Raw genomic sequence first — 9,925 nt, 5'->3', positions numbered from 1 at the left:
CACAAAAAAGCATCAAAGGCAATGTGGGAGGAAAGCCAAATAAAAATTAATTAAAATGCGAAGTTACCAAATGCAAAACAAGCAGGGATATGTGATTTGAACCAGTATGCACGAAATTTACAGCTAAGCCATATAGTTGTCCATTAGATGCACATTAGATAAAGGTATGTATGTCTCTGGTATATTTTTAGCTCCCAAACAAAAGTTTTATATAAACAGGGGAAACCATAACTAGGAGGCCCTATCGAAAACCCATGTAAAGGAATCTCAGCAGGTGTAAAAAAAAGTGGGTTTGTCAGGATTTCTGAGTGATATATAAATTGTCCTCTGCCTACTTTAAATTTAAAAAAATATAATTTCTGCAAACACCCTTTGTCCCCAACTCGCCATCAAAACCTTCATAGCCTTATTTTGCTTTCTTCTCGAAAATGTTATCTGACTCTCTTTAACTCTTTGTAACTGGTGAATGGTCAATATCTTTTTATTCTTACGTCATTCGAGCAGGTTAAGTCTATTAATGTGCGCATAAAGGCTACATAAACACAGCCAAGTAAATAAATACACCGAACAGGGCACTAATGCGGTTATAGGTGGATAGTGTAGGTATACGGAGGTATATGAAGTAGAAAAAGCGTAAAAGTGCCCCTCCATTTCTTGCGCTCAGTTCCTTTAAATACAACTGTATTCCCTTTTTCGACAAAAAGACGCCAGCTACCACTCCTCTGCCAGAAATATAGATCTTCCCATATAGATTTTCGGGGGGTTGTCATTCTAACTTCAAAGAAAACCATGCGTCAAGTTTATTATTTAGAACTATTCCATCCCTGCTTTCCCATCCCGCCTCCCTTGGAGAGCTCACATTGTAGGCCAGCTTGCCCTCTCATTTGCCTCTTCCCTCTCCTGCCCTTAGTCTCCTATCCTAAACAGTTACTTGGAAGTAGAATCAACTGAATTTTACAGGGAAATAAATGGGAATTTCAGTCAGATTTCCGTGAAAAATCAATAATTCAAAATGGAATTTCGTTTTCTGATCGTTTCAGTGGAATGTCAGGCGGAAACCAAGAGTCTGCATTATTTAGGATTGGGGAATAAATATGCTCTCGAGCAAAGCAAATTTCTTTTTTAAACAACAACAAGAGAGAATTGTAGTTTATGTTTTACGTTTGTAAACAAAATTATTCCTGTTGTAAAGTATGCAACAGATTGGCCACTCTACTACTGTCGAAATTCCACGTGATCTTGCACTACCCTTTATTCCGAATGTAGCTCGTTCTTAAAAAGCTTAATTTTAAGATTTAACAGAACCATGTATACTCAGAAGTTAATCGTATTGACATCAGTGGTTTTTACTTCAAAGTCTACTTCTGATTACATTCCCTATCTCGCAAGTACGGGCTCCTATTTTCTATTTACAGAAAGTATGGGAGGGTGATTGATAGCATTGGGGGGAAATTGTTTAAAATGTAAATATTTATGAAAACTTCAGGTTGCAGACAGCTTCTGCCTGCAAGCATGATAAAAGCATGATATTTTCTATTGCGTGTTTACTTGTCTGTAAATTATACTAAGTTAAATGGGTGTTACTCCCAAGTAAATGTACACAGGATTGCAGCCAGTGAAGTCTACCTGCGGTTTGTGTGTGTGCCTATAAAACCCGCACGAACATAATCATATCCACACATTTTGGACAGTGTTTCTGGGTGGTCTTCAAAGGTTCCGCATTGGCGTACAGAAATCTTACATCCTTTGGAAGATGACGCGGAGTCTGGGAATAAAACAACATCATCTGAGCTACAGGCTGCTGCCTCAATAATCCAAACGCGCGGCTCTCCATGCCCCACAAGCCCGCTTCTGCATTGTCTGGAGTTTCTGCTAAATAGACTCTAACAATTCATATTTTCTCAGCCAGCGTTCACGTCTTTCCATACCTAATAGCCCATGAAGAAAAGTATGAAGTATACATCTCACGAAGCAGACATTAAAAGTACTAGCACAATGAGAGACTGGGTTGGAGTTTAAAAGGCCATTTAATGCAACCTCTCTTCTTAATAGCATTCTTGTCAAGTATTTTTTTAAAAAAATAATGATCTTCGCCAGGTATTGATTTATTCGGTAAAAGAGTTAATTAAGCATTCTTACAAGAAGCCACGATCTCTCTCCATATATGTGTGAGAGAGAGTGTGCGCGCGTGTGTGTATAAACACACACATACATATAAATAGTGCATGTCTATTTATCTGTTCAAAACCAGACAGATGCAATATTGTAATTAAATGTATTAAACTTTTAAAACATTCTAGCGCCCATCGCTGAGTTGTGTAACCAAATATGTGTGGCTGACTGGTTATTCCGAGAAGCCTGTTATTTTATAGGTCGTGGGGATACTATGGGGTTGTTGTTTTTTTGGCTGGGGGGTGTTACAATACAACTTCAAGCATAGATAGAACTTAGTTTTAATGATGTTCAAAATCGTCTGATTTGAAAATGACAGAATACTCGGTATTGGTAGCCTGGCAATCCGTTCAGATAAAACATATTTCTAAAACAAACTACCACTGGAGAAGAATAATAAAATCTACACCCAAAGAAGCTATGGCATTTATCTTTTAAGATTCTTCTAGATTTTGTAAAAATGAACCGATGATTCCTTTCAATCATGCTGGTGGTGGGCGGGTAAGGGAAGATAATATTGTATATTGCCCTATATCTTCTTTCCTTTTCCATTTAGGCTCGCATACTAAATCGCTGAAACTGCTACTTTCCCGCTAAGGCTAACGGTCTGGAGACGACTAAACTTTATCATTGCATTTCTTTAGGGTTAAATGAATACCCAGCGTGTCTTTCGGCCGCAGTTCCTCCGGGTTGTGCCTCAGCCTCTATGGTTCTCTCGAACTTCTTTCAGTATCTGTAGGCCCTGCAAGGTGGCGCTCTTTGCACTGGAAGAGCTGATAAATGAGCTTCTCATTAGAATAACATTTTCTAGGAAGTGAAGTTTAAAAAAAACACAAAACACAAAACAGGCTCTACTATTTCTTAACTGTTTCTTTCCGACTGAAAAGATCTATAAGACATCGCAGCACACCTCCGCGGCCCAGATCCTACTTCCTAAGGGTCCAGAGAGGCCTATGTAGATTTAAGTAAAACATTCCAGCAAAACACAAGCTTCTCCTTCCCCCATGACTCTGTTTACAAAAATCCTGCACAAAATAATAAATATATACCAGGTCAATATATACGGTGAGTAGCTAGTAGACATGCGTATTAAGAACTGAGATAACTTGGGGATCCAAACCAGCTTCACTATCCCCAAATCCTCATCGCCGTTGATGCTGCGGCTGACTCGCTGAACTTCTAAATATCTATATATCTATATTTTAAAAGAAGCTGTTAAAATGCCATCTTGGCCTACAAGAGAGGTCAGCAGGTGCAATTCACTCTGTGACATAATATCCCAAACACAGAGAGCTCATGATCTGTGTTGTCTGTTGATATGTTGTCTGCTTAATGGGGCGATCATGGAACCTACACCAAGGAACAAAGCCTAGCGGTTCCTACAAGCGTCGCTAAGTTAACGGAAGCACCACAGCTTGCAAATCTATCAAACTAAACTGCAAGAAAGACAATCTGATTTAGAGAAAAAGGCGTTCTGCCACAGTCATTAAGCACAAGTAATTTAGATTTTTTTAATATATATTGTCTTCTCATTTACAAATTTACTGTATCACCGCCAGCCAATGGAACGAATTTCTTAAGTAAATGGGGGGAAATAAAAGAGATAATCAAACTACATAAACTCCCTCCCACCCTCTCTGGGTTTGTGTTATTTTGCTGCTGTTGTAAGGAACAACTCTGGCAAAATTATAGTAAAAAAATAGACCAACTGCAAACACAGAACGGAGCATCTAAACAGAGAAATATAATATGATGGTGTGGCTTTGGGGGTAAGAGGTGAGGATCGCAGAAGGCCTTGCAAGAATAAAAAAAGACTTTGCCTGTGATTTCAAATGACTCAGATTAAATGATACCGAAAAGCTTCTCAAATTTAAACATATGAATTATTTTCGCAATTACTGATTGTAGCAAAGAGCAAATCCATTTTAAGATATTGTGGCAACACCTCATCCTTCCCCCCCCCGACAAGATTTGCATGGTCTTATGCAATCTATTGCTACTCTGCTGTAGTTGTTGTTACTGTTATTATTAGGAGTCAGCAACGGTCATTTAAATTATATTGCAGCCCAAAACTTTTGTTTCATAGAGATTTATATAAATACTAATTACATCCTACCCTAAATGCCAGCAGGGGCACATCAATTTATCACATTAATATCAAAGTTGCTGGTCTAGTGATGACATAATGGTAGTACAGTAGGACAAGGAGTGGAAGTCATGGGGCAGGATTCTTGGTCCAGTCTGTAGTTTACTGTCCTGAAAACTAGCTAAGTTGCAGCAGCAGCAGGCTGAGTCAATAAGGATTCCTACCACGGATTATGGGATTTCAGAATCTTTAATAAGGTACGAAATGTTACCAAACAGTTCTGTAAACTAAATTGTACATACCAATTCTTCTAGCCATAAATATTGAATATCTGTAACATGTATAACCGGACCTTTACATGCGGATAAATATGGAAATTAGGAAGTATATACAGTATGTGGTTGTATTTGCCAAAAGCAATGGACAGGTTATAGTTTATAGCTTTTTTTTTTTTAATACCACTTTACATAAACAAATGTAACAGTTTGACACGCAGATCCAGGCTTGCACTATACGAATTTCTTGACAGGACGTGTAACAACATTTTACTGCACTACTTAGACTGGACTTTGGGACGAAATGTTTGCACTTTATACAAAAGGAAAAGCACATTAATACCAATAATATTCTGTTAGGTCGACGTTTAGACTGTAATAATACAAAGTAATTCACATTTTGGTACACATTTACTAGAACATCCTTGCCATTCAGTACAAATAGATGATTTGCTACCTCCTCCCTCCTTCCCCCCCACTTTTCAACCTCCTCCCCTATCCCCCTCCCCTATTCCCCTCCCCCCACATATATATGCAAAGACCACAATTCCACGTACCCCCTTATTCAACTTGTGGTATAACTATTTACAAAATCAAACAGTACATTGTAAGCTAGTATTTCTGTATTTACAGAAAACAAGGCGCTGCCCAAAGAGACATGCAGTTGAAGAACTCCAGTCAGTGGTTCCATTAAAAAGCCCTGCACATCGGCAAGATGGCCCAATAACCCTGCTCTTCTCACGCACTCTAGAAAAAAACCATTTGCTTTCCAAGCCTTTGCCCCAAACACGACAAAACCAAAACAACAGAAATTGAAGAAGAGAGGGAGAGAGATAGAAAGAGAGAGAAAGAAAGGGAGAGAGAGAATTCTTGATTTGATTCGGTCCTGGGTCTATGGGCAGCATTAAAAAAAAATCAAAACACACAAAAAGATCGATTTTCAAAGTGTTCATTAATTTTTGGAGTCTTTTAAATAGGTTGGATTTGCATTTGTTTGTTCGTTTGTTTAAACGTACCATTCGTTAAAATTTGACGTGAGCGTGCTGTGGCTGGACGTGTGGTGAACTGCTGAAGATGAAGGGGATAAGGAGCTTGTGGTCTGGTTTTCTGTGGATGGAGAGACGATTGTTGGGGGGGTTGAAGATTCATAGCCTGAACTGGCAGCGGGAGAAGGCTGAGACCCCTGGGAGGACGATTCGTGGACCTAGAAAACAGAAATGAATAACAAAGGGAAATGCTTGAAGTGTGTGTGGATTCACACATAGATATACGTGTATCGCTGGGTGCACACGCACCCACCCACCCCTGGCTAGATAAATATATAAATATTGTTATACCCATGCAAACAATATGCACGTATGCATCTGGCCCATTTACTTGCCCAACATGCTAAATCACGGAGCTGAGCTCACAGATTGAACTCTAAATGCCACGGTGGGGGGAGGGTGGCGGCGCGGTGGAAGCGTGAAGTTTGAAATACTGCTTCGCTAATCAGGATGTTGGCTGATCTCATAGAAGCGCCGAGCCCTTAACTTAACTATACACCGAGATCGCCTGTTCTCAGCTAATTTCAGGGAACTGCCATGCAAGATAAATACGGCCCTGGCATACACAAAAGAAGAACGATATCCTAGCGGAGGCTTGAACAAGAACCCCAGAGTTTCTATGCCTGCCTGTGTCCCTTCAGACTCCCCATCGAGTCTTTTTCTTTAAATTCTCCCCCTGAAGCAATGCACAACCCCAGGCTAGCCCAAACCGGGATCCATTGTGAGACAATTTACAGCGTAAAGGACTGGAATCCCGGGTCTCCAGAAACGAAGACTTTCCACGCCTTTAAGCAACGTAATCACTTCTCCTTTAATAAACCTTTCCAGAGTGACAGAACAATACGGGCTAGTTTCCCAGTTTCCTGTCCGGAACGTCGCGTCACTACTGTATAAACTACTGTTTATAAGGAATAAATGTTTATTTCCCTCCCCCCTCCCCCCCTCCTCCAGTAAATAGCGGTGTGCAAAGTCGATGGTGGAAGGAGAGAGGCGAAGGCCACCCGGCCCAAGCAGATCCCAATGAAAAGAGAAGCTGGGGGGGGGGCTGAGTCTAGCATTTACCTTCATGTGTTTTCGGAGGGAGCTCGGGTGCGTGTAGGACTTATCGCACATTTTGCAGAGATAAGGTTTGTCTGAAGTGTGGACGTGCATATGCTTTTTGCGATCGCTGCTGTTGGCGAAGCGCCTGTCACAGCCCTCGAATTCACACTTAAAGGGTTTTTCACCTATTACAAAAACAAACAAAGTCGACCTAATTGGAAATATGGCACCTAGATTTTTATAGTATGGAGCAACACCTGCAGCCAATTCTAACCCCCCACTTTACTGCACAAGAGTAAATTAAATCAAAGCCTGTTTTCTTTCCCCTTTTTTCTTATTTTTCTTTTAAACAGCGAACTGTGGCATCTCACCAGAAAATGAACGCCTGGCAAAGCAGTACATCTGCACACAGTTTTGGAAGGAGAGGAAGGGTTGTTGCCACTTTTATGGCTAAATTTGGCGTTTGTTTACCTTCCCTTCCCTTCCTTTCCTTATTTATTACGTAGTGTACACATAATCTTCCACGGCTGCACAGTAGTATTAGTTATTAAACTTGCAGTGCATTGCACGCTTCTGATTAAACTGTTCAAATCACAATAGCGCCAGCTTTAGATTTTTTAAAAAAAAAATAGATAAACACACGACAGGTTGTGGGATTTCTTTTTCCAAAAGGAGAGGGAGAAGGAAAAGACAACACAAGAAATATTAGAACAGGGAGCTGGTGATTTGCGAGTGATTTCAGCGCTCCCAACCCCCACGTTTCGTTGTAATAATACATAAACTCGTACAGCTCTGATTACTTACAATAGCCCCACATAATTAAATATTTACAGAGGGTGAGAAATAGATAGCAAGGAAAGCTGAGGTTAGGTAGCCATATATTTAGCAGGATTTCTCACTGTAAGACAGTCAGTGGCCTCGACTACCAATTAATTAAAACCAATAAATTTTAACAATTCAGATCGCTGCCATCTTTTCCCCTCCACCCCACACCCTAATCTCCCCTTTTTTCCCTGAAACATTTAGAGCCCTACCGTACATTTGATTTTTCCTACTTAAAAAAATAAATAAATAAAAAGAAAAGCAATGTTTGGTTGGTTTATAGTGCCAATTAATTCACCAGCTGAACTGAACCCGGCTCTTGGTGTGGATTTGTTTAAGAAAGGAGCCCCCACCCCTATATTTCTTCCCTAATCCCCCTCCCCCCCCTTTGATTTGTTTTGAGCTGGCTCCTTCTTGGAAAGCGCGAGAGTTCGCTTCAACAGGCAACGGGCGGCTCGGCCCGGTCGGTTGGTTTGGAGACGTACCTGTGTGCGTCCTTTTGTGGATCTTGAGATTTTCCGAGCGAGCGAAGACTTTCCCGCATCCCGGGAAAGGGCACGGGAAAGGTTTCTCCCCCGTGTGGACTCGGATGTGGTTGACCAGTTTGTATTTGGCCTTGAAAGGCTTCCCTTCCCTGGGACACTCTTCCCAGAAGCAAATGTGGTTGGACTGCTCGGGCCCGCCGACGTGCTCCACGGTGACGTGAGTCACCAGCTCGTGCATGGTGCTGAAAGTTTTGTTGCAGGACTTTTTGGGGTTGGCCAATTGCTCGGGCTCGATCCACTTGCAGATGAGCTCCTGCTTGATGGGCTGGCGCATGTAGCGGAAGAAGGCCCCCGGCCCGTGGTGGGCTGCCATGTTCATATTCATGTGGCCGTAGCCGTGCAGCTGCGGCGAAGCGTAATGTTCGGAGCGCGGGCTCGTCACCTGGCCGTACTGCTCCGGCCGGCCGTACATGTCTCCGGAGAAGCCCAGGCGCATCTGCCCGTTGACCACGTTGGGCGACGCGTGGCCGGTGGCTTGCTCGTGGAGGCCCGGGAAGAGGAGGTGGCCCGCCGCCTCGCCGTGCCCGTGCGGTCCGCCGAAGCTGCCGGCCGCCGAGGCGAAGAGGCTGTGCTGGGCGCTGGCCGCCGCCGCCGCCTCGCCGAAGCCCCGGTTGCGGAAGAGAAAGTCCCGCGTGGAGTTGAAGGCGGCCGCGCTGGAGTATGAGCCGACGTGGCCCGGGTGGTGGTGGTGATGCCCCAGCGCCGCTGCGGCCGCGTAGCCAGGGGCCTGCGAAGTGAAGGCGGTCTGGCCGGCCGAGGCCAGCTCGTGGCTGCTGGGGTTGAGCTTGAAGGCGCCCATCCCGGCGTCGGCGAAAGGGTTGATGCCCAGTCCCACCTCGCGCTCCGTCACGTCGCCCGTGGCGTGGTGGCGAGAGGAGCCGAAGGTCGTCACTCCGATGGCGGGGTACTGCGGTCCGGCATCCAGCAACATCTTCTCCCGGCTCTCAGGCAGCTGCGGCAGCAACCGCCGAGGAAAAGTGATGCAAAAATGAAATAAGATTTAAGAAAATATAAATTAAGGAGGGAAAGGGGGGGGAAAGGACGTGGAAGATGTGGGGGTAAGCAGCAGCAGCAGCAACAACAACAGCAGCAGCAGCAGCCAACAAACTGCCGGATCAGCCGACGAGGAAGAGAGCCGCCGTCGCCGCCGCCGCCAATCCAAGCAGCCTCTCTCTCTCTTTCTCTTGCAAAAGTCCGCGCGACGTTCACCACTAAAGCGACCACATCAGGAACTCCCCCTTCGGCATCCGCGCACCCAAAACACACACACGCACACACACAAAACGAGAGGGTGGGTGAGGGCTTAGGGGTGGGCAGAGCCCGCGGAAGAAATCTAGAAGCTGCAAAAATTGGAGAATAAGAATAAAAAAGACATCGGCGCGCGCACAGAAAAACCGATCGCCCCCTCTCTTGCCTCTCGGACTGCACTTTTTCAGGGGGGTTCAATGGGGAGGAGGGAAAGGATTCAGAAGACTCCGCTCGCGAATAACAATGGTGAAGAGAGAGGAGGAAACAGGCTCAGACGGGGGAGGGGGGAGCAAAACAAAAATTAAACTTCCTTCAGTTCTGGTTATTTTTTTTAATTTAAAAAAAAGAGGCTAGAGGAATGTAGCGGACTAGCGAGCAATTTTCTCTTCTCTTCCAGTTCTTGCACTCTTTTCCCCCTTCCGTCTCTTTTCCCCCTCCTTGGGCTTTTTTCCCCCTTCACTTTCCTTTTTTCCCCCTGCTTTGTTAAAAAAAAAAAAAACGGCGCAAATCATGCACAATATTGTCTTTTGCGGTTTATCTTCCTGGGGAGAAACTTTCACCTCCTCAGCCGGGCGGTGAACGCGAGACTGATAGCGGCAATCATTCCTGCAGATAAATGAATTGAAAAGACGACACCGTCCCCCCCCTTGATGAATGGGAGAAGGAGGAGGAGCTACGTAAAGACCGACG

At 44.0% G+C, this 9,925-nt stretch overlaps 1 protein-coding gene across 1 annotated transcript; it reads right to left on the bottom strand.

Annotated features, from left to right (window-relative positions):
- Positions 1-4,488: 4,488 nt before the first annotated feature.
- ZIC1 (Zic family member 1) lies at positions 4,489-9,813 on the bottom strand. The gene is made up of 3 exons (XM_053390224.1): positions 7,928-9,813; positions 6,642-6,805; positions 4,489-5,737 (listed from the first exon to the last, which is right to left on the bottom strand). Exons 1-3 carry the CDS (start codon positions 8,916-8,918, stop codon positions 5,540-5,542), a joined length of 1,353 nt encoding a protein of 450 aa, XP_053246199.1. The 5' UTR covers positions 8,919-9,813; the 3' UTR covers positions 4,489-5,539.
- Between the last annotated feature and the right edge of the window lie 112 nt (positions 9,814-9,925).

This window comes from Podarcis raffonei, chromosome 5 (genome assembly GCF_027172205.1).
Source record: "Podarcis raffonei isolate rPodRaf1 chromosome 5, rPodRaf1.pri, whole genome shotgun sequence".
NCBI classification, from domain to species: Eukaryota; Metazoa; Chordata; class Lepidosauria; order Squamata; family Lacertidae; genus Podarcis; species Podarcis raffonei.
The sequence above is the reverse complement of the archived record's forward strand: the minus strand, read 5'-3'. Positions and strand labels throughout refer to the sequence as shown.